This window comes from Microcaecilia unicolor, chromosome 9 (genome assembly GCF_901765095.1).
Source record: "Microcaecilia unicolor chromosome 9, aMicUni1.1, whole genome shotgun sequence".
NCBI lineage: Eukaryota > Metazoa > Chordata > Amphibia > Gymnophiona > Siphonopidae > Microcaecilia > Microcaecilia unicolor.
Genome location: NC_044039.1, coordinates 192,263,466 through 192,287,736, shown reverse-complemented (window position 1 = coordinate 192,287,736; position 24,271 = coordinate 192,263,466). Strand labels below are relative to the sequence as shown.

The 24,271-nt window shown below is 44.7% G+C and overlaps 1 protein-coding gene across 2 annotated transcripts in view; it reads right to left on the bottom strand.

Moving 5' to 3' along the window:
• MOK (MOK protein kinase) overlaps positions 1–18,945 on the bottom strand; it is a 119,710-nt gene extending 100,765 nt beyond the window's left edge. For both annotated transcript variants that reach the window (XM_030214570.1, XM_030214571.1), the window contains exons 1-3: positions 18,891–18,945; positions 14,217–14,331; positions 359–448 (exon numbers count right to left, since the gene is read on the bottom strand). In XM_030214570.1, coding sequence (XP_030070430.1) covers positions 359–448; positions 14,217–14,331; positions 18,891–18,897 — 212 coding nt within the window. In that variant the 5' untranslated portion in view covers positions 18,898–18,945. The remainder of the gene's footprint in view (positions 1–358; positions 449–14,216; positions 14,332–18,890) is intronic.
• Between the last annotated feature and the right edge of the window lie 5,326 nt (positions 18,946–24,271).

Below are 24,271 nucleotides of genomic sequence, written 5' to 3'. Positions count from 1 at the left end.
GTATAAATAAATAGTTGCAGTTTTTCAGGGGCTCAAATAACAATAACAAGGATATGCTTCCTAAAGCAAGATGGTATTTATTTGTTTTCCACTATTAAAAACAAAAAAAAACATTCTCTCAAACATTCCATGTACAGATAGATTAAAAATATGATCAGCTGTTTCATCTATTTACATTACCTTACATAATCCCCTGTTTACAAAGCCATGCTAATGGCTGCCGGTGTGCTAATGCCGACATAGCCCGTTTCCTTCGAATGGGCTGTGTCGGTATTGATGCACAGCTTTGTAAACAGGAGGGATAATGAAGCAAAATGCACGTACTACAAGATGCAAGGAAGGAAAGAAGCATACTTACAAAATAACTTCGTGCAAGAGAAGAATATTTGGATGTGGACCCAGTCGCCTCAGTGCTTGTATTTCTCGCAAATTATTCACTTGATCAATACTGTCATAACAAAAAAATATAATTTTATAGACTGCAAGAAAAACAATTGTAATTAAGAATGCTGCAGCACTAAAATGGGCAAGCATGAGCCTAGCTCTTTGCTCTGTATGCATCCCGTGGTGCCTTGGAGAAAGGAAAACTTCTGTCAAAATACTATTAAGTCAGTCAACATTTCTACAAAAGCTACAAAACAAAATCCTGCTCATTCCCTACAACAGTGGTTCACAAATTGTGCACTGTAGCAAACTCACAGGGGAGCTGCAGCATAAACTCCCTCCAAAATTGTGGCTGGCTGGCGGGGAATGCCCAAGCCCTGTCATCTGAAGAGGTCCGCTTCCCAGCTCCATGCCACCTGAGCAGCGAGGAAGCTGGCAGCATGCTTCAGCTGCTGATGCCAGCACTGCCGTGCATGTTTAGTATAAGCATGCACGGGAGTGTTGGTGTCAGCGGCTGAAGCATGCCCCTGACTTCCTCACTGCTCAGGCAGCATTGAGCTCGGGCCTCTGGCAGCAGACCTCTACAGCTGGCGGGGCTTGGGCCTCCATGCCAGCAAAGGTAAGATGCAGTTGGGGGGGGAGGGGGGGAGGGAGGGAGGGAGGGAAGGAGGAAGACCTAAGAGGAAATGTATAGCCTAGGGTCACCATGAACTAATAAGGTTTGGGAACTACTGCCCCACAACAAAATGTGAGCCCTACAAACCTTACGGAATATTACAAACTAATGTTTCACTTGTCATTAGACTACTGCAAATCTCTTTACTCACAGAAATAGTTTGAGTAGAATCTGACAGATTATTTCATGTTCCTGTGTTCTAGCACCAGTGAAAGCCTTTTTATCTGATATGCGTAATAGAACTGAATCCAGTAAGGGGGTAATTTCTGTAGCACACATACTTTTCATTCCATAGACTTTGCCAAATTTTCAGTGTGAAAGCATATGTGAACTTTTTCATAAAATTATCTCAGAAAAAGCACCTACAAAGATTTACACCTACCAACTTAGGTGTATACTCTTTTTTGAGAAAAATACACATGTTTTTGAAAATGCATCAAGTATGCTAGTAGTTCCAAACCCTGCCCCAGAGACAGCAAGAAGAAGTATTTGTAACATGGCATACATGCCTATTTTTACCTGCAACTTCATAAAAGCACTATTCAACCCAAAGAAATTGTATTATTTTTTTAAATTTCCATTTAGGTTGGCAAGAACAAATGGATTATATTTTGGGGTAAAATGAAATGTTGGAACCATAACTATATTCAGTTATCATCTATACTGTAAGAGCAGCTAATTAATGTGAATTTTGAGTGTTCCTCTATTGGCAAGAAGGATGAGTCAGGTGAAATCATCTGGCCGCACCATGGATAGACTCACTCTCCCACAGTTCAGAAAGACCTTTGAAAAGGTCTCATTGGGCATATACCAGCAGTCCTTACCCAAGAGCCAGCTAACTTCCTCCTCAATCTATTCTCTCCACGCGGACAGATGCTCTTACCCTCCACTTTTATTCTTATTTTCTTCACTTAATTTATTCATTTCAGTATTTCCTTCTCTTTTCTAATGCAAAATTATAGAGGGGATGGAACTGCTCCCATATGAGGAAAGGCTAAAGAGGTTAGGGTTCTTTTTTGGAAAACAGACAGCTGAGGGGGGATATGATTGAGGTCTACAACATCCTGAGTGGTGAGGAGCAGATGGAGGTAAACTGATTTTTCACTCATTCAAGAAGTACAAAGACTAGGGGACACTCAATTAAATTGCATGGAAATACTTTTAAGGTTTAACAGGTTTTTTTATTCAGGATCAAACAAACCCAACATCTAACAACTAAACAGCAAGTCTAGACAAAGACATCAAGCGATTACATGACTGTGATCAAGTATAACATAATAATATACAAAAACATCATACAGCAAAAAGTTGGATAATACATGATCCCGTTTTTGTTTTGTGAGAAGCCTCCCACACCCTCCTCCCTCACTATCCTTGTATCCTTTCAGATTTAACAGTTGTATGCAAGATCCCCACACCCCCAACCCTACTTTAATCCATATCTGAAACAGCAGTAGCATAGAAATACTTTTAAAACAAATAGGAGGAAATATTTTTTCACGCAAAGAATAGCTAAGCTCTGGAACTTGTTGTCAACGGATGTGGTAATGGCGGTTAGCACATCTGAGTTTTAAAAAGGTTTGAACAAGTTCCTGGAGGAAAAGTCCATAGTCTCTTATTGAGATGGACACGGGAGCAGCCACTGCTTGCCCCGGGATTGGTAGCATAGAATGGTGCTACTAAATGAGTTTCTGCCAGGTACTTGTGACCTGAATTGGCCACTGCTGGAAGCAGGATACCGGGCAAGATGAACCACTGACTATTCCTATGTTCTAATGGTGATGAGAGTATCAAATGGTGGAAACCCATCGTGTCAGTGGCTCCCATCCCAGGGAAAGCGAGAACATGACCCTCAACAAAAAGGATCTCTGCTGTGCCTGTCAAAAATGGAAGCCTGATGCGCCACCCCTTTCATGGTCTCTGCCTCTTCTAGACCCAGTGCCTGGTCAGTGATACTGTCAGAGGTATTGCCCATAAACATCAGCCTGCTGCTTGGAGCTACTATGGAGGGGAGACAGATCATACTCACCTCCTCCTCCTCAGCTGCCCTCTCTCCCAGCTTGGATGGAGATCTCTTCCTTTCAGGAGTGCAACCAGGAGCCCACAGGTAGTACATCCAGCTCCTTCAATCTGCTGTGTAGTCAAATGGTCACAGCTTACACCCCTTCTTAAACCTCCCTCCTCTCCACTACATCAACTCCAGTTGGGCAGGCCACTGATGGGGCAGGCTTTGACACTGTCTGGCCTGAAGAGCAGGAATCGACCTGACTCTGCCCTTTGCTGTTGGAAAAGAGGTCCCACCATCTAGGCAGCAGGAAGGGCTCCTCTAGCTCCTCTTAATACTACCAATGTCAAAGAGGCAACAAACACTGGATGCAAGCCCTGTGGCCTCCACAGCGTCAACTGGAACCCACCCTCCTGGATTCCCCAGCACCGACTGACACATCCCCAGCCACCTGACTCTGCCCCTTGCCGACATAAAAGAGGACTCACCCTCCAGGCAGCAGGAAGGGCTTCTCTAGCTCCGCTGCACCATTTCTGCTGGCACAAAAGCACAGGTCACACTGAAGTGGGAACGATGCTGGACATAATTCAGGGCCTCCATGATGCCAAGGAAACTCCCCCTCAGGATTCCTCAACGCTAAGACACACTTAAGAACATAAGGATTGCCATACTGGGACAAACTGAAGGTCCATCAAGCCCAGTATCCTGTTTCTAACAGTGGCCAATCCAGATCACAAGTACTGGCAAGATCCCAAAACAGTAAAACAGATTTTATGCTGCTTATCCTAGAAATAAGCAGTGGATTTTACCAAGTCCATCTTAATAATGGCTTGTAGACTTTGCTTTTAGCAAATTAGCTAAACCGTTTTTAAACCCTGCTAACTGCTTTTACCACATTCTCTGGCAATGAATTCCAGAGTTTAATTACACTTTGCATGAAGAAATATTTTCTCTGGTTTGTTTTACATTTACTACTTAGCAGCTTCATTGCATGCCCCCCCTAGTCTTTTTGGAAAGAGTAAAAAGCGATTCACGTCTACCTGTTCTACTCTACTCAGTATTTTATAGATCTCTATTGTATCTCCCCCTCAGATGTCTTCTCAAAGCTGAAGAACCCTAGCCACTTTAGCATTTTCTCTTAGGGAAGTCATTCCATCCACTATATCATTTTTGTCGCCCTTCTCTGTACCTTTTCTAATTCCACTATAACTCTTTTTTGAGATGTGGTGACCAGAACTGCACACAGTATTCGAGGTGCAGTCAAACCATGGAACGATACAAAGGCATTATAACATTCTCATTGTTGTTTTCCATTCCTTTCCTAATAATTCCTAACATTCTATTTGCTTTCTTAGCCACTGCTACACACTGAGCAGAGGGTCTCAACGTATTATTAATGATGAAACCTAGATCCTTTTCCTGGGTGGTGACTCCTAATGTGGAACCTTGCATTATGTACCTATAGTTTGGGTTCCTCTTTTCCACATGCATCACTTTGTACTTGCTCGTATTAAAAGCCATCTGCCATTGCATGCCCAATGTCATAGTCTTATAAGACTCTTTTGCGATTTAACAACTTTGAATAACTTTGTGTCATCAACAAATTTAATTACCTCACTTGTTATTTTCATCTCTAGATCATTTATAAATATCTTAAGTAGAGATATGTGGTAGCCGTGTTAGTCCACTTTTAAAGGTAATCAATAGAAATAAAACATGGAAAATAAAATAAGATGATACCTTTTTTATTGGACATAAACTTAATACATTTTTTTAATAGCTTTCAAAGGTAGCCCTTGTTCGTCAGATCGGAAATAAGCAAATGTTGGTAGATGACAGTATATATAAGTGAAACATCAAAGCATTTCAGTGAGAGTCTAACAGGATGAGGGTGGGTAAGGCGCAGTGGCGTAGGAAGGGGGGGCGGTGGGGCGGTCTGCCCCGGGTGCACGCCACTGGGGCGGTGTCGGCTCCGCTGCTTCCCTGCTCTCTCTGCCCCGGAACAGGTTACTTCCTGTTCCGGGGCAGAGACAGAGCAAGGAACCAGCGGAGCCAACGCAGCTCCCAGCGACGACGTGCACTTGGGGCGGAGCGCCAGTGGTAAGAATGCGCTCCGAGGGGGGTGCGTGCGCCGTACTGCACCCGGGGGGGGTGCGCAGCAGCGACCCACCCCGGGTGTCAGCCGCCCTCTCTACGCCACTGGTTAGAGACAGGGAGAGTTGGGTGGATGAGGGACAGGGAAATATGCATTGAGATAGGAGGGTGACAAAGCAGTACAATTTTATGGTTTATAATGGGCTAGAAAAGCCAGATCTTTGTTAAGTCCTGTCTGGTGGGTGTCAAAATATTTAATTATTCTGACTTCAAAGGTCTTACGTTCCTGTATTGATTTAAAGTTCCCTATCAGGATTCTTACCATAAAATCACCGGTACAGTGTTCTGGTTTTGTAAAGTGTTGCCCCACTGAGGTGACATGCTGGTTGGTACTAGCATTTTTCATATGGTGTCTATGTAAATTACATATCTTCTTTAGCATCTGAGTTGTTTCTCCAATGTAGCACCCTTCATTGCATTTTTTACGCTGAATGATATATACCACATTGGAAGATGAGCATGTGAAAGATTCCTTAATGTTGAATATTTTTCCTTTGTGAATGACCGTGGGGTCCTGTGAAATGTTTTGGCATAGTTTACAGCTGGATATATTGCAAGGATCTGTGCCATTCTCTTCTATTTTAGTCTATGTTGGGAGATTACTTCTAATTAAGCGTGTGCTTTAAGTTGGGTGGCTGTCGGAAAGCCAGCACTGGTGGGGATGGGAATATTTCTTTCAGTAATTCATGCTCCTGGAGTATAGGCTGTAGATCTTTTATGATTTTTCTTAATTTTTTCAGCTCTGGGATGTATGTCACTATAAGGGGGATTCTGTCTGTGGGTTTATTTTCCTTGTACTGTAAAAGATTTTCCCTGGGTGCTTTGAGGGAGGAGGCAATATTCTTGGAGATTATTTTGGGGTTGTAGCCTTTCTGTTCGAAGGATGCAGTCAGGATTTCGAGGTGTCTGTCTCTATTCGATAAATATCTTAAAAAGCAGCAGTCCCTGCATAGACCTAGTAGAACCCCACTATCTACCCTTCTCTATTGAGAATACTGACCATTTAACCCTACTCTCTGTTTTCTATCTTTTAACCAGTTTTTAATCCACAATAGAAAATTACCTCCTATCCCGTTACTTTCTAACTTCCTCAGGAGAAAATCCAAATACACAATATTGATCAGCTCACCTTTATCCACATGTTTATTCACCCCTTCAAAGAAATTTAGTAGAATGGTGAGGCAAGATTTCCCTTGTCTCGTTAATCCATGCTTATGTATATGCTCAGTAATTTTGCCCGGCACTGACATGAGGCTCACTGGTCTATCATTTTGCAGATCACCTCTGGAACCCTTTGAAAAAATTGGCATTATATTGGCCACCCTCCAATCTTCCAGTACCATGCTTGATTTTAAAGATAAATTACATATTACTAACAATAGCCCCATTACATCTTCCAGATTTACAGAGATTTGATTCAGTTTCTCTGACTCATCAGCACTGAATACCATTTCTGGCACTGGTATCTCTCCCACATCTTCCTCAGTTAAGACCAAAGCAAAGAATTCATTTAAATCTCTCCATTATGGCCTTGTCTTCCCCGAGTGCCCCTTTTACCCCTCGGTCATCTGGTGGTCCAACTGATTTTTTAAACAGCTTCTTGCTTCTAATATACCTACATTTTTTTTTTTACTATGAGCCTGATATTCAGACAGTAGGAGGCAGCCTGCATAAGTCCCACGGTTGGCGTTGACCCCAGATATTCAATGCCGAGCTGTTTCCAGTGACCGGCATTGAATATTCAGCTTCATTTCTGGCCACTGGAACTCAACTGGTTAAGTTCCTAGCGGTTAAAGATAGGACTGCTATTTATGTGGCCCTATTTAATCATTTAACCTAGCACTGAATATCGGTGCTAACCGGCTATCTCCCGCTGAATATTAGGGATTAGCCAGCTAAACGCTATTTAACCAACCAGGAGTCGTTCTTGGCCAGTTAAACAGCACTGAATATCGGGGGAGGATGTGTTTTTGCCTCCAATACAAAATTCTTTTCAAAGTCTCCCTTATCAGCACTTTGCATTTGACTTGCCATTCCTTATGCCGTTTCTTAATATTTTCATTCAGATCCTTCTTCCATTTTCTGAAGGATTTTCTTTTAGTTCTAATAGCTTCCTTCACCTCACTTTTTAACCATGCTAGCTGCTATTTGGCTTTCCTTCCTCCTTTTTTAATAAATGGAATATATCTAGTCTGGACTTCCAGGATGGTATTTTTTGAATAGCTTCCATGCCTGATGTGAACTTTTGATGTTTGCAGCTGCTGTAAGTTGTCTTTTTTTTTACCATTCTCCTCATTTTATCATAGTCTCCTTTTTGAACGTTAAATGCTAATGTATTGGATTTCCACAGATTATATCAAATGTGATCATGTTACGATCACCGTTATCAAGTGCCCCAGAACCATTACCTCCTGTACCACATATGTGCTCCACTAAGGACTAGGTCTAGAATTGTTCCTCCTCTTGTTGGTTCCTGAACCTGCTGCTCCATAAAGCAGTCCTTGATTTCATCAAATAATTTTACCTCCCTAGCATGCTCTGATATTACATTTACCCAGTCAATATTGGGATAACTGAAATCACACATTATCATCATGTTCCCCAGTTTGTTAGCCTCCCTAATTTCTGATAACATTTTTAAATCTGTCTGTTCATCCCGGCCAAGTGGACAGCAGTATACTCCTATCACTATAATTTTCCCCTTTACACATGGAATTTCTATCCATAGGGATTTCAAGATGTGTTTTGTGTCCTGCAGAATTTTTAGTCTATCTTATTCAAGGCCCTCCTTAATGAATAATGCTACCCCTCCACCAATCCGTCCACCCTATCGTTGCAATATAATTTCTACCTTGGTATGACAGAGTTTCACTGGTTATCTTCTTTCCACCAGGTTTCAGAGATGCTTACTATTTAGTTTTTTCATTTAGTGAAATATATGCTAACTCTCCCATCTTATTTCTTAGGCTTCTGGCATTTGCATACAGACATTTCAAACAATATTTGTTGTTCTTATTTACAACTTGCTCAGCAGTTGACAGTGAATTTGAAATCTTTAAAATATGTCTGCTCTTTATTTAAAGATACCTGGTCTGCTATGGTCTGTACTGCAACCTCGCTATCGGGATGCCCCATCTTCCCTGTTTTGATGATAGCTTTTAAAGATACCTTGTTCCAAGCCATGAACTTCTGAGCGACTGTTAGCCCTCCCCTAGTTTCTAGTTTAAAAGTTGATCTCTCTTAGCGTAGAGAATTTTTAAAGGGGGATGCATACGATCAGGTTTCAATATCTAGTTTACACAAAGCGCTGCTGTTGCTTTGCCCACCTCGCAATTATGAAGCACTCACTGCAGCCTGGAGTAAAGACTTGGGATATGAATTGAAGGGAGTAAATTTTACAAAATTGATCATAGATATCCCAAAACAGGTGGGGGGGGGGCGGAGCTGCAGGAGAGTCAATACAGAATAATACACAGGGGATACATGACACAAACACAAGCAGCGAGAGCGGGGTGGACACCCGATGCCCAATGTTCCAAATGCAACAGAGGAAGGAATACCTTTTTGCATGCATTTTGGAGGTGCGATAGAGTAAAAATATTTTGGAAGGCGGTGCATAAATACCTTGAGAGCATCATTGATCAAAAAATACTCCCATCCTGGAGAGGAGCACTTTTAAATAGAAGAACAGCCTACGGGATTTCGGATAGGAATTTGGAACAATTGATATGCAGGGCTTATGCCATAGGGAAAAAATGTATACTTAGACACTGGATGCAGGTGGTACCACCCTCCTTCTGGCATTGGAGAAATAGGTTTCATGAATTGATGCTATGGGAGGCCAGGGAAGCCCAGGGCACTTCCAAGAAAAGAAGGAAGTTTATCTCCATCTGGACCAAGTACTTACAAAGTATATCCCATAAAGCGAGAAGTGCAATATTAAATAAATTTTCCACATGGGGGACCATAAAGGAGGGAGAGGATAATGGTAACTAGAGTTCAGTAACACAACATAAGGCAGAGCAACTTAACCAACACCGTAGCACAGGAGTGAGTGGGAGATGTAACTGAATGGCTCATGAAGTGAATGCGGAATATTTCATGATAAAAGGGGGGAGGGGGGAAGGGGATGAAAGGGAGGGAGATATTAGATAAGGGGTTAACCGCGATACAAATACAAGTTATTATTCTTGGAAAGTGCAGATAGCGGGTAATGTTCATTGTTGTTTATTGTTCTATTTTGATACAAGGATTATGTTAAAGACAGTATTAAGGGGGGGAAGGGGAGAATTGGGAAGGAAAATGTAAATCAAATTTGATGATAATGACCGCGGATTAGTGTACATATGACTGACAAAGTTTAAACGGTTAAGTACTTAATCAAATGATTGTGTTAATCTGTGGCATCATCAATAAAAACTTTGAAACATAAAATATAAAAGTTAAACATAGAGCACGGTAAAAGAAAAAAAGGGGGGAGGGGATAAAAGTTATATAAAAATTTGATGACTGTACGTAATGCTGTATTCTTGAACTGTTGCTCCACTGAGTTCTGTAAAATTGCATTGATGCCGCTATGTTAAGGTGGATTTGTACTTTTTGACTTGTCATCAATAAAAATCGTTGAAATATAAAAGTTGATCTCTCTTCTGCCACCCCTGAACTTTAAATTAACAGGCATGGCAGCAGCCAGCTGGGGTCCTAGTGCAGAATCACACTGCACATCTCTGCTGGCTCTGTTCTAAATGCCTACACCATCGGGAGAGCTTGGGACAGAAGCGCAGCATCAAGTCTCTGACCGCCATCACCTGTCAAATACACAATAGACACTGAACAGCTGGGAATGGGAAACTAATGGTCCTCTCTGACAACCAGATTAGGCTATGCAGGGGATGGCAGAAAGGACCAACTATTCCAGAAGCCCAGGTGTAAGTTTAAATACAGCTTACCTCTCCCTGCTTCAAAACACCTCTGCTAGTTCCACTTGTGTAGGCTGTTAGTGACCAATGCTTTCTCCCGAACAAAAAAAACAGTGTCCTCCTGCTGCAGCCATCTGCTAAGGAGCCTATCACAGCCCCTTCCTCCCCACCCCCCTAAAAAGAACTGATCAGCACAATCATACAACTTTTGAGGTCCAGGCACACAGTACATCTTGGCCTGGAGTAGTTTCTATAAGCTTCCTATGATAAGTTCTGCTCTTTGCTTCTGTTTTCTCTGACAACAACAAGCACCTGCAGCTACTCTCTCTTAATGTTTGGCTTCTAGGCAGGGCTTTTTTTGGGGGGGGAGGGGGGTAATTAGGGGTACTGAGTACTGGCACCTTTTCCATTGTCTGCTAAAATTGACCCATGGTCCCCAAGTTTTAATGAAAGAGCTCAGGCCCTACACACCAATTCTGCCTTGTCATAGGTTCTGTGACTGGTTGCAGGGAGCCTGGCTATTGTGGGGTGGATCCCTCAGTGATCACCCCACCCCTGAAGAGTGGTCCGGCATTTGAGTAGCGGCACCTTTTTCGCTAGAAAAAATGCACTGCTTCTAGGACAGAAAAAAGGAAAAGCCCATTGAGTGGATTACCCACAAGCACCCTTCCAATGTCTGTTGCATGGGATAGCACAAGATGTCAAGACTGATGCAAAATTAAACTAATCTGTTATGAAAATTGGGTTCACAAGGCTGTATCCAAGGTCTATCCTTCTTGTTTTTCTGTTTCTCTTATCTGAAACTATTTACGTGCTTATGTTTACACTGCTTGGGTACTGAATCCCTCCATAGATTATTTATCTTTTTTTTTTTCCTTCTCCAAGGATCTTACCTCTTTCTCAGGTCTAGTAATAGAAAATGTTTTCTCTATACATGCACCAATTCTGAATAGCTACTCTGGCCAATGCCTTCAACACAGGCAAAAGGTATAATTGTGCCAAATGAGAGAGAGACATACACACATCTACGCATGGGACAGTGTCCTTCTAGTGCCTTTTCCTTGGCTTTCCCTTCTGTTTTATTGCACTTTAAAATGTCTTCAGGCCTCCTCTACCCTCTTGTTGTGCAGCCGGACAGAGCGAGCAACTATGCAGGCTGGCAGAGAGGGATTTGAATCTGCTGTATTTGGTGACATCTTATTTGATCATGAGGCAACTATAGCTACACTATGCCTGTAAGCAGAAACCAACCTATTCCTGTATGCAAATAACATTTTTTAAGTACATTTTATCTGACTATGCTAATCATTTGAGTGTTATCTGTATGTATCTTTGGGAAAGAAAAAGAACTACAGTAGCTGTGGCAGGCAGTATAGACTGTGAGCTAGCCATGAAGAGCTTGCAATTTAGGCTGCCTGGAGAGGCAAGCTTTAGAGACTGTGAGCTAGTCATGAAGAGCTTGTAGTATAGGTGGCACTTGCATGCCAAGAGCTTGGCCTTCATGACCCTGCAGGAGGCTAGTGAGGCACAGTATCTGAAACCCTGGAAGCCCAGCTAATTGTTGCAAACTCATTTGGGAATGATCCCACCATCCTTGAAGTTGACCATATTATGTCTGGGGGGGGGGTTCTAGCACAGATGTGGAATCAGAATATGCATAGTTAAAATCAATTTTGGTTTCAGGAGCTGCTTCAAACGGCTCCGGCTAGGCAGTCTTGACTATTTTGCGTATCTGCAATTGCCACAATATATTTAGTCTCTCGAGATCAAGGGACTGCAACCTCATTATGGTAAGAAGCCGTGGGATCTATTTGAGTCGCTGGGTGAGTTCAAACTTTCAATATCAGTCTTGCATAAATGATTACTTAAGGAAATTAAAAAGGAAGACTATATAGAGGTAGTAACCCAGTGGGAGAAGGATTTGGGTCATAGGATAGTTTTGCCAATTAATAAGCTAGTAGTGGGGATACTGACAGTAGTTCATCAGGCAGACCTAAGAGTGCCAATTTAGAATTTTACACAAATAATATTTTACAGTCCTAAGCCTTTTTGTCAGGGCGAGTTAATACTCCTTCTTGTTTGAAATGTAAACAAGATCAAGTTAAATTTCCTCCAAGCCATTTGGGCTTGTACCGGAATACAGCAGTTTTGGAAAGCAGTGATGTGCTAACTCAATCAAATTATAGGGCAGAGTATTTGGGACCTGGATTGGCCACTGTTGGAAGCAGGATGCTGGGCTCGATGGACCCTTGGTCTTTCCCAGTATGGCAATACTTATGTACTTATGTATTTCCTTTACCCCATTAGGCACTGTATTAGACAAAGTAGAAAGACTGGGGATTAGGGGTGTAGAAACAAATATTTGTCAGGAATGACAAAATAATGAAGAAAAATATATTTTACCATATTGAATTCAGGAAGAACACCCCACAAATTGACACTGGCGCAACAAGTTTCACACAATCATGATAGAGCTCAGAGGAGCAAATCACACCCCTAAAAAAAAAAAAAAAAAATTTCCGGTATATGGGAGGATTATATCTAAACATTAGCTCCTCCTGCTTGCAGTCTGGTTTTATATAGATAGAGGTGAGGTTGTTTCCCTTAGGGGAGAGGAAGAAAACCAGACGCCCAATAGGACCTACCCAGGGAATGGGGGAGGGGAAAATAATGAGATTTGAAGGAACAGGAGAAGCGGATGTGGATAGAGGGATGATCAAGGGGGTATAAGACACCAGCTTCTCGAGATATGGGGTATCTTATCGGAAGAGAATTGTCAGGGGTGGAGAGGGATTCAAATTAATTTTGTGAATATTTCGTTTGTTAGAATTTCAGTCATTGTAATGGTATATGTGCTAACTGGATTGTGCGTATTGACAGTTTGGTTAGTTCAATAAAAAAGATTTTAAAATAAATTGCCTGGCTACCCAGGCATCCGGAGATCATTTTCTAGAATGCCTAACTTGGGTCCTATCTTCTGGGAGATGCTGTCTAGGCCCTCCAAAGTCCCTGACAAGTTTATCTAGGACAGTCTACTGAGGAGAGTTTTTCACACTCCACCCACTGCTCAGCAACTCAGTCAAAGATGCCTTTGGTCACATGACCGCTGAAGCCATGACTCTGGTGGGCAACAAGATTTGATCATACTGGGTATCTGCAAGAAACACAACTGCTGATTCCAACATGGGTTCTGCCTGGGCAACACAGCCCCACAAATGACAAGCAGAGGGCAAACCCAGCTCAAAGATCTGCCCAGACTCAGTCAAACTCAAATTCGGAAGTTTTTGAAAGTAAAGTAGATTGTTTACTGTTGTACTATAAGTCAGTCACTGTTTCATGTGTGTTTCATTAACTAAAAGCCATTTACACATTTGCTATGATTAAATATTTGATTAGCAAAGGTAGCAACCATTTTTATTTTTGTGTTCTCATTTTTATCTCTGCAAATATAGTAACCCTACGCATTTCAAACAAAAGAAGCACACTCTGTCACCACCACAGTGCCTACTCCTCCTCCAGGAATCTGGATATGATCTCTAAATGCCTGTCAGTTATGCTCCACCCCCACAAGACTTTCCTCTCCAGGTCTTAGTTGCAGAAGCTCAAAGAGACTACTACTCCTGTTTGCCTGGCAATTTTATTTTTCCCATTTCTTTTTTAAACAAACAGTACTGCCAAGGAACTTCTTGACTGGGAGAGGGGAAGAAGAAAAAAAAAGGACATTCTGTGCCTTTAAGCCACTCAGCCCTGCTCAACAGCATAGTTCTCGAACTTTATCTGCTGCACCAGCCACCATCCCTGCTAGATCAAATACCAAGAGGCTACCTGCTACACCAGCATATATATAATGGTACCTGCCACAAAAAGATAAGTGGATGACATCCATTTATCTTTAAGCTAGATTTACAGCCACACTACTTGCTTAAGTAACACCACTTAAATTTAAACTGATAAGTTACTTTTGTGTCCCAGCCTAACTTTCTGGCTGGCTACTAAAGTATCCAGCCAAAATTTATGCCGGGTCTGGCTCCAAATTTTCAGAACACACAAGTCACACAATTGACAGCAATGTACATACCTTTCAAATTCTTGCTTCATTTTTTTACATGCATAGTAATTTCCATCTCTGAGACTCCGCATTTTCACAACTTCAGAAAATGTGCCTTCACCTATTTTGCTAATAATTTTATATCCTACAAACAAATGAAAATTTAGAGCTTAGACAGAAATTTCTCATAGAAAACATTTAGGGCCCTGTTTACTAAGCAGTGCTAAGGGCGTGCTAGCGTTTTTAGCACGCACTAAACACACCCATAGGAATATATGGGTGTCTTTAATGTTTAGCACACACTAATTTTAGGCACATGCTAAAAACGCTAGCATGCCTTAGTAAACAGGGCCTTTAGATTTCTCCTTAAATGCAAACATATTTAATAGTGGAAGATGTATTTTATTTCATTTTGTATCCTGTCTTTCTATGAACACTCCAGGAAACACATTGTACAACCTCTACATCAGTACAGTCACAAAGAAGAATGATGCCAAACAGCACAACAAAAATAATATGAAAAATATGAGCAGAACAAAACTAAGATTATTTGTGGGAGCTGGAGTACTACCTATTAAACAGATGCATAGACCTCTAAGAGTCCACCAGTTTTGGTATAGAGAGACCTTTGTGGGTCCTGCTGATTACAATAAATAACCTCTTTATGCCACCCAGTGTGTTCCAGAATTGGGAGTGTTCTCCTTACCAGTAAGGAGTAGGTGGGGGGAAGAGGGGTTGGTGGTTGGGAGGCTAGGATAGGGGAGGGCAGACTTATACGGTCTGTACCAGAGCCGGTGATGGGAGATGGGACTGGTGGTTGGGAGGCGGGAAATACTGCTGGGCAGACTTATACGGTCTGTACCCTGAAAAAGACAGGTACAAATTCAAGATATGAGTTTATCTTGGGCAGACTAGATGGACCATGCAGGTCTTTTTCTGCCGTCATCTACTATGTTACTATGTAATGATATGAGGAGACCTCAACTTGGAGGAAAAACTCACTGGCATAAATATTCCACTTTAGGCAGTTTCCTGAATTTGTTCTCTAAACCATAAGTTCCCAACGTGTGGTATGCCCAACATCGCTTCTGCCTCTCCAGTCTTGAAAAATGTGGAGTGGAATGGATCGGGGGGGGGGGGGGGGGGGGTACACTACACCAATGGTTCTCAAACCTGCCTAGGGGACTCCACCAGTCAGTCGGGTTTTCATGATGTCCCTAATGAATATGCATGAGAGAGATTTGTATGCCTACTATCTCCATTATAGGCAAAATCTCTCATGCATATTCATTAGGGGTATCCTGAAAACTCGACTGGTCGGTGGTCCTCCAGGACAGGTTTGATAATCACTGCACTGGACTACCAGGGATACTATGAGGCATATTTTCAAAGCACTTAGCCTTCCAAAGTTCCATAGAAACCTATGGAACTTTGGAAGGCTAAGTGCTTTGAAAATATGCCTCAATATATGTCTACTCTGTTTCTTTGTATGATTCAAATCTTAGGTTAATTTTTATTGAATCATTCCTGACTAGCAGGTCGACTTTGCCATTCTTGCTTATGTCTGAATCTAAATATTACAAGGCCCTTTTACAAAGCGGTGGTAAAAAGGAAGTCCCGATGGCTACCGTAGCAGCCCAGCGGTCGTTCCCACCCTGAGCGCGCCATGTCCAGCACTACAAAAATATTTTAAATTTGTAATGCCAATGTGTACCCAGCAGTAATCAGTGCTGCCTGGTTACTGCTGGGTTAGCGCAGGAGCCCTTACCGCTACCTCAGTGAGTGGTGGTAAGGGCTCCCCCCTGAAATGGGCACGTGGCAAGTGCTTCACTTGCGCAAGGCCATTTCCTGAAAAGAAGACCTACCTTTTACCTGCTGTGGTAAAAGGGGGCCTCGGCACACGTCAAAATCACACACCAGCGCCGGCCCCCTTTTGCAGCAGCTTGGTAAAAGGGGTCCTATGTGTCTACAAATATATTTTGGGGATATCATCATTAGATTATATCTTTATTGTGATATAAACTTTTTTGGAGGGGTACCTTCCCTAAATTATAATATTGTTGTTGTGATATATCATTTTGTATAACTGTAATATTATAGCCTTTGAAAATTGTATTTATTTTTTGTTATGTACTCTCGATAATATTTGCTCTTCTGGTTAACCATGCATTTCTTCTTTTTTAAATATTTTTTGGGCCCTGTTTACTAAGGTGCTAGCTTTTTTAGCGTGTGCTAAAAATTAGTGCACACTAATGCTAGAGACACCCATTAAAAAAAACATTAGCGCGCCTACAGCACAGCTTAGTAAATAGGGCCCTTTATCTTATCTTATACTAGTAAAAAAGCCCCGTTTCTGATGCAAATGAAATGGGGGCTAGCAAGGTTTTCTTCTGTGTGCATGTGGGAGTGTGTATGTTCCTGCCCTCTCTCCCCTCCCCCCTCTGAGTCCTTCATTGTTACAGAGAGAGCGATTTGATTTCCTGCTTTGCTGTTTTCCTTCACTGTTTGTGTTAGAGAGAGAGCGAGGGCGGGGCAGACACTCATGGGGAAACCGGATATCTCTCCCCCTTCACACTTCTGGTTGGAGGCTTCATAGAACGTTGGTGTTGCCTTTTATATATAGAGATATTTGTTTTTAATTGTCATAAAGTCCCTCTTGTTGTGATTTAGTGTACTTTGTTGTAATGTTTTTGTTTTAGACTCCTGACGCAGGCCGAATAGGCCGAAACTCAGCCAGTGTCCAGTCTTGGATGCTAAGAAACTTTTGAACATTTCTATATCATCTGGCTATTATTCTTGAATCACCTTCGCTGTACAAGGAGTCTTAGGAACTCAGAAGAAAAATATGACCCAACTCGCTTCAATTTCCAGAGGGCTGAAAAAGATTTTGCTGTTACTATAGATACATGAGGTTTGAATGTTAGTTGTGTGTCACACCTGGGCTTCCAAGACGCTATTTTTAAAACAATGTCCATACTTCATTTAAAGTGGTCTTGCTTTCCCAGCTGTCAAGTAAGTCCTTTCCGCATCATATTGTCATAACAACAGAAATATCAAATAAAATATTCACTTTACAAATATGGCAGTATACTTACACAACCAGTGTATTTTGGAAGTAAACTAATCAATAGAAATCAAACAAAATAAAACATCCTATATAATAATTCTCACTTCCAACAGGATGTGCTTGGGACCGTGCCTGCCGGAAGTGGTCTGCTAGGCAGGCACGCACTGACCTCAGTGACATCAGTGACAGACAATTTGGCAAAGCAAAACAATCTGAGTGCTGGCCATTAGGACACAGGGTTGATAGGAGAGTTTTAAAAGACTGAAGGAACCGAAAGTGTTAAATGGGGGGAGGGGGGAGTTCTGAACAACTGAAAGACAGGAACATTTGGGAAAGGAAAACAATCTGAATGCTGGCCATTAGGACACAGGGTAGATAGGAGAGTTTTAAAAGACTGAAGGAAACTAAAGTGTTAAACTGGAGAAGGGTGGGGGGAGTTGTGAATGACTGAAAGACATGCAAATTTCGGACAGGAAAACAATCTCAATGCTGGCCATTAGCACACAGGGTACATAGGAGAGTTTTAAAAGACTGAAGGAACCAAAAGTGTTCAGGGTGGGGGGCAAGTTCTGAATGAATGAATGAAAGAAATGAAAATTTACGAGAGGAACATAATGTGAATGCCGGGCATTTGTACACAGGGTAGATAGGACACTTTTTTTTTTTTTTAAATGAAGGACGTGAAAGTATTACATCTTGGGGGAGGGGTGAGGAGGAAAGCGGTGGGGTATCCGGATACTGGGCGTTAAGGCCACGGGGGTACATAGACTTTTGAAAGCCTTAAGGAACCCAAAGTGTGGGAAGGAGGAGGAGGAGGAAAAGGAGGGGAGGGAACAGGGTGAGGGGCATTAGGAACAGGGGAGGGGGCCCTGTCACACACTCTCATTCGCACACACACACTGTCACACAGACAGTCTCACTCTGTCACACACCCGCACATTCACTCTGGCTCTCTCTCTCTCTCTCAAACATACACACTCCCAGGAAAACCTTGCTAGCACCCATTTCATTCGTTCCAGAAACGGGCCTTTTTTACTAGTGGAAAATAAAATAAGATGATACCTTTTTTATTGGACATAATACATTTCTTGATTAGCTTTCGAAGGTTGCCCTTCTTCGTCAGATCGGAAATAAGGGCAACCTTCGAAAGCTAATCAAGAAATGAATTAAGTTATGACCAATAAAAAAGGTATCATCTTATTTTCTTTTGTTTGATTTCTATTGATTACCTTTAAGAGTGGACTAACACGGCTACCACACCTCTCTACTTAAGATGGAAGTAAACTAAAAACCTCCTAGACTAGCCTTAATGTTTTGTCGCTTCTTGACTTTCAGAGCTGTATTTACTGAACCTTTATTAAGCAATAAAAGACCCTCCAAGCCTCGTTTTGCGCTTAATTCTAGTTATACTGTGTTCTTGCCTGGAATGAATCGCGGTACACGAAAACCACGGAATAGGAAACAGCAAAGAAAAGCACAGCATCGGCGCCACCAACCGGGAAATGCTGCCGGTCTTCAAGCTCGGAATCGCTGTAAAATGTTTTGCCTTGAGCAAACGTTATACAGAAAACGGAAGGGAAGCGTATCATTATGCAACCAGCCCGCCCGTCTAATAGTTTTGAGGGAAGACAGCTTACTGTTCATCCTGGGTTACGTCGGGGCACTTCCAAAGAGATGAGCCCGAACTCTAGCTATCGGCCGAGCTTGGACCTGACAGACATGATTCCGGCTGGGCGCCTGCAGTGCTCAGCGCCGACGGGAGGGAAGCCCCGTCAGGGCGCCATGTTGTATTTCCTGTTTCCTTGGAAACCGCGCCGGAGCCAACTATGATCCTGGGGGCCGTGCCGCAGCTACGCCGCCTGACGCTGGGGGATGGGAAGAGGGAGCTGTTGAGGGCTTTGGGTCTTTCAGCTCTGGAGGAGCTGGGTTGGGGGGGGGTAGGAAGAGAGGCGCAGGGAAGTGTTCAAACTGTGCTACCCCCCCCCCCCCCAGTTTAAAATAAAAGTCACATTTGAAGGATTGAGGGGGTGGCTCGCAGTTCGGGGTTTCTATCAGGCAGCAACATCTTTCCTAGGATAGAGAAGCATGACAGCAGATAAAGGCCATATGACCCATCCAGTCTGCCCATCCTCTGTAACCCCTAATTCTCCAAAGACAAGCAGGCCAATATTCTCACTGATGGGTGACGTCACGTCGGCCCGGAGGACTTTCCAGCAAAGTCCATGACAAAACTAAAAATGTCCCCCGTCGCACGGGCGGATGCAGTGCGCATGCGCGCGTCCACTTTCCCGCACGCCACGCGGGCACATTCCTCAGTTTTTTCTTCTCCGCGTCTGAGGTGACACGGAGCTCGACCTTCGTCTTCGTGTTCCTCCTGTGCCCGGAGGTGAAGATTCAAAAAACAAAAAAGCGAAGTATCCTTTATAGTTATTTTAGAGTTTTTTCGTTTATTAAGTTTCCTTTCTTTTAGACTGCGATTTTATTTAAATCGCTCGGTCGGGTATTTTTCCCGTTTTTTTCTTTTGTTTTTTTGTGTCATTTTTTATAGACACAATCGCGTCTTTTGATTTGGCAGGGACTATTTTTCCCGAGATGTCAACGAAGACGCCCAGCGGCTTCAAGCCTTGTGCCCGCTGTCATCGGGCCATCTCTGGCACTGATACACACCCATGGTGTATTCAGTGCCTTGGGCCGGATCATCGCTCGGAGAGTTGTAAATTGTGTCTCGCCATGAAGAAGCGGACACTGCTCTCTCGAGACGCCCAGAGAGAAAAGATTTTTGGGCTCGGTGCTTCGGCGTCGGCGCCGTCGTCTAAGTCGGCGCCCTCCAAATCGGCGCCGGGGAAGTCGGTGCCGGTGAAGTCGGTGCCGTCGAGGATGATGTCTTCGAGGCCGGCGTCGTCGAGGTCGACGTCGAAGGAGGCGTCGGCACCGGGAGACAGGGGACAGGCTGCCATTAGACCGATGCACGCTGGGAGCAGTGATGCATCGAGTGGGTCTCCACCCGCCTCGGCGCCTCCTGCTGTGCAGGCCCCCCGGGACCGTCCTGCGTCGGACCCGGCCCCGAGGAGACGTGTGGATTCCACGTCCTCCTCTCCGGTGCCGAGGAGTCTCGACGACATGCGTCGGGCGAAGGCCAAGAAGCATCGTCGTCGATCTCCTTCGAGACACGGCACCGGGAGCTCCGGGTCATCGATACACTCGATACCCGAGAAGCGTCGGTGCCGAGAGGATCGCTCTCCCTCTATCACTGAGGTTCCGACGCGTGGGGTCGCTGGCAGCCGAGTCCCCACTCCCCAACCTCAGCAGACTTTGCCTCCGACACCTCAACCGACCCCGCAGCCTCTTCCGACACCAGCTCTGGATGAGCGTATGCAGGCCATGTTCCCATTTTTCATGAACATGATGCAGCAGTGGCAGTCGGCATCGATGTTGTCGGTACCGACGGCGTCGACGGGGCCGGTGTCGATGCTTTCAGAGGCACCGGTGCCGACGGCGTCGGGGGTGTCGACATTACCGATGCCGGATGTTTCTGCATCAGCCTTCAGCCTGTGGTGAGGTCTGTCTCACCGGTGCCGCCTCCGGTGCCGGTGTCTTTGGCTTCCCGAGTTGACTCTCCCGACACATCGGAGCAGGAAGCTTCTCCGGAGTCTCAGGGACCATCAACTTCTCGGCACCATCATAGAGGCCGTAAAGCCTCTTCGTCGAGACGGGCTCAGATCCGGGCGGCTCTGTCTGAGCTTTTAGCCCCATCTGAACATACCTCATCTGAGGATGATGAAGGAGTGTATGGGGAGTTCTCTGGCGAGGATTCTCAAGGCATTCCATCTGACTCCACTCCCTCGCCACAAAGGCAGCTGTCTCCTCCCGAGAGCTTGTCTTTTTCATCTTTTGTTCGGGAGATGTCTGAGGCCATCCCCTTCCCCGTGGAAATTGTGGACGAGCCCAGGGCCAAAATGCTTGAGGTTCTGGACTATCCATCTCCACCTTCATCTTCTGCCACAGTTCCTTTTCATGAGACTCTTAAGGAACTTATGCTGAGGAACTGGGAGAAGCCTTTTTCTACTCCAACCGTCCCTAAAAAAGTTGAGTCCCAATATCGGATCCACGGGGAACCCAGTCTCATGCAGACCCAATTGCCTCATGATTCAGCGGTGGTGGATTCCGCCCTCAGAAGAGCCAAGAGTTCCAGGAATTTCTCCTCGGCGCCCCCGGGGCGGGAGTTTGCAACTCTGGACTCTTTTGGGAGGAAGGCGTATCAGGCTGGTCTGCTCGCTACCAAAATCCAGTCATACCAACTCTTCACGAGTGTGCATTTACGGAACTCTGTGAGGCAACTTGAGAGTTTAGTAGATACACTCCCTGAGGAGAAAGCTGAACCCTTTCGCCAAGTGATCAGGCAGCAGAAGGCGTGTCGCAAGTTCCTGTCCAGGGGCATTTTTGACACTTGCGATGTGACATCTCGCTTTTCCGCTCAAGGTATAGCGATGCGCAGGCTCTCATGGCTGCGTGCCTCTAACCTGGAGGAAAGAACTCAGCGGAAGATAGCAGATATTCCATGCCGGGGGGATCACCTTTTTGGAGAGAAGGTTGAAGAGATGATTGATCATCTCTACCAGCGTGATAACGCTATGGACTCTCTCTCCCGCCGGGCGCCTTCTGCAACCACTTCCACTGCTAGGAAATTTTTTAAGGGAAAAAGAAGTGCTCCCTACGCTTCTAGAAATCGTAGGTACACTCCTTATTCCCGTCAGCCGGTTCAGGCTCGACCCCAGCCCGCTCGCTCTCGTCAGCAGCGGGCACCGAAGCAGCCCCCTGCAGCTCCCCAGCAAAAACCAGGGACGGGTTTTTGACTGGCTCCAGCAGAGCATAGCCGAAGTCAAAGTGCTTGTACCGGACGATCTGCCGGTCGGAGGGAGGTTAAAATTTTTTCACCAAAGGTGGCCTCTCTTAACCTCCGATCGGTGGGTTCTTCAAATAGTCCGGTGCGGGTACACCCTCAATTTGATTTCCAAACCTCCAAATTGCCCACCAAGAGCTCAGTCTTTCAGCTCCTACCACAGGCAGGTACTTGCAGAGGAACTCTCCGCCCTTCTCAGCGCCAATGCGGTCGAGCCCGTACCACCAGGGCAAGAAGGGCTGGGATTCTATTCCAAGTACTTCCTTGTGGAAAAGAAAACAGGGGGGATGCGTCCCATCCTAGACCTAAGGGCCCTGAACAAATATCTGGTCAAAGAAAAGTTCAGGATGCTTTCCATGGGCACTCTTCTTCCCATGATTCAGAAAAACGATTGGCTATGCTCTCTGGACTTGAAGGATGCTTACACTCACATATCGATACTTCCAGCCCACAGGAAGTATCTTCGATTTCGGCTGGGATCACAGCACTTTCAGTACTGTGTTTTGCCTTTTGGCTTGGCGTCTGCACCCAGGGTTTTTACAAAGTGCCTGGCAGTTGTGGCAGCGTCGCTACGCATACTGGGAGTGCATGTGTTCCCTTATCTGGACGATTGGCTGGTGAAGAACACCTCCCCGCAAGAAACTTTGCAGTCCATGCGGATGACTATTCAGGTGCTAGAGATGCTAGGCTTTGTCATCAATTACCCCAAGTCCCATCTCGTCTCAGTTCAACAATTGGAATTTATAGGAGCTCTGTTGTGCACATAGACAGCTTGTGCTTATCTCCCAGGACCCAGAGCAGACAGACTTCTGTCTCTGGTTTCCAAAGTACAAGCATCTCAGCAGATCACAGCTCAGCAGATGTTGAGATTGCTTGGCCACATGGCCTCCACAGTTCATGTGACACCCATGGCACGTCTACACATGAGATCGGCTCAATGGACCCTAGCTTCTCAGTGGTTTCAGGCCACAGGGAATCTAGAGGATGTTGTCCGGCTGTCCACCAATTTTCGCAATTCCCTCACTTGGTGGACCATTCGATCCAATCTGGTCTTGGGGCGCCCATTCCAAATTCCTCAGCCTCAAAAAGTGCTGACGACGGATGCATCCCTCCTCGGGTGGGGAGCGCATGTAGATGGGCTTCACACTCAAGGAGCTTGGTCTCTTCAGGAGAAGCATCTCCAGATCAATCTCCTGGAATTGCGAGCGATCTGGAACGCTCTGAGGGCCTTCAGAGATCGGCTAGCCAACAAAATTGTTCTCATTCAGACAGACAATCAAGTGGCAATGTATTATACCAACAAGCAAGGTGGGACCGGATCTCGTCCTCTGTGCCAGGAGGCCGTGCAGATGTGGCTATGGGCCTATCAAAACGGAATGTTTCTCCAAGCCACTTATCTAGCCGGTGTAAACAACGGTCTGGCCGACAGGCTGAGCAGAGTTATGCGGCCTCACGAGTGGTCCTTGAACATGACTATTGCCAAAAAGATCTTTCGAGTTTGGGGAACTCCATCGATAGATCTTTTTGCTTCCCAGGACACTCACAAGGTTCCTCAATTCTGTTCCAGACTCCAGGCCCACGGCAGACTAGCGTCGGATGCCTTCCTCCTTTTTTGGGGGACAGGACTCCTGTATGCTTATCCTCCCATCCCTTTAGTGGGGAAGACTCTCCTGAAACTCAAGCAGGACCACGGAACCATGATTCTGATAGCGCCTTTTTGGCCCCGCCAGATATGGTTTCCCCTTCTTCTGGAACTTTCGTCAGAAGAGCCATGGAGATTGGACTGTTTTCCGACCCTCATTACTCAGAACGAGGGGGCGCTTCTACATCCCAACCTCCGGTCTCTAGCTCTCACGGCCTGGATGTTGCGAGCATAGAGGTTGCCTCCTTTGGTCTCTCTGAGGGTGTCTCCAGAGTTCTGTTTGCTTCCAGGAAAGATTCCACCCATAAGTGTTACTCTTTTAAATGGAGGAGGTTTGCCGTCTGGTGTGACAGCAACGGTCTAGATCCTTTCTCTTGTCCTGCACAGACCTTGCTTGAGTACCTTCTGCACTTATCCGAGTCTGGTCTTAAGACTAACTCGGTCAAGGTTCATCTTAGCGCAATCAGTGCTTATCA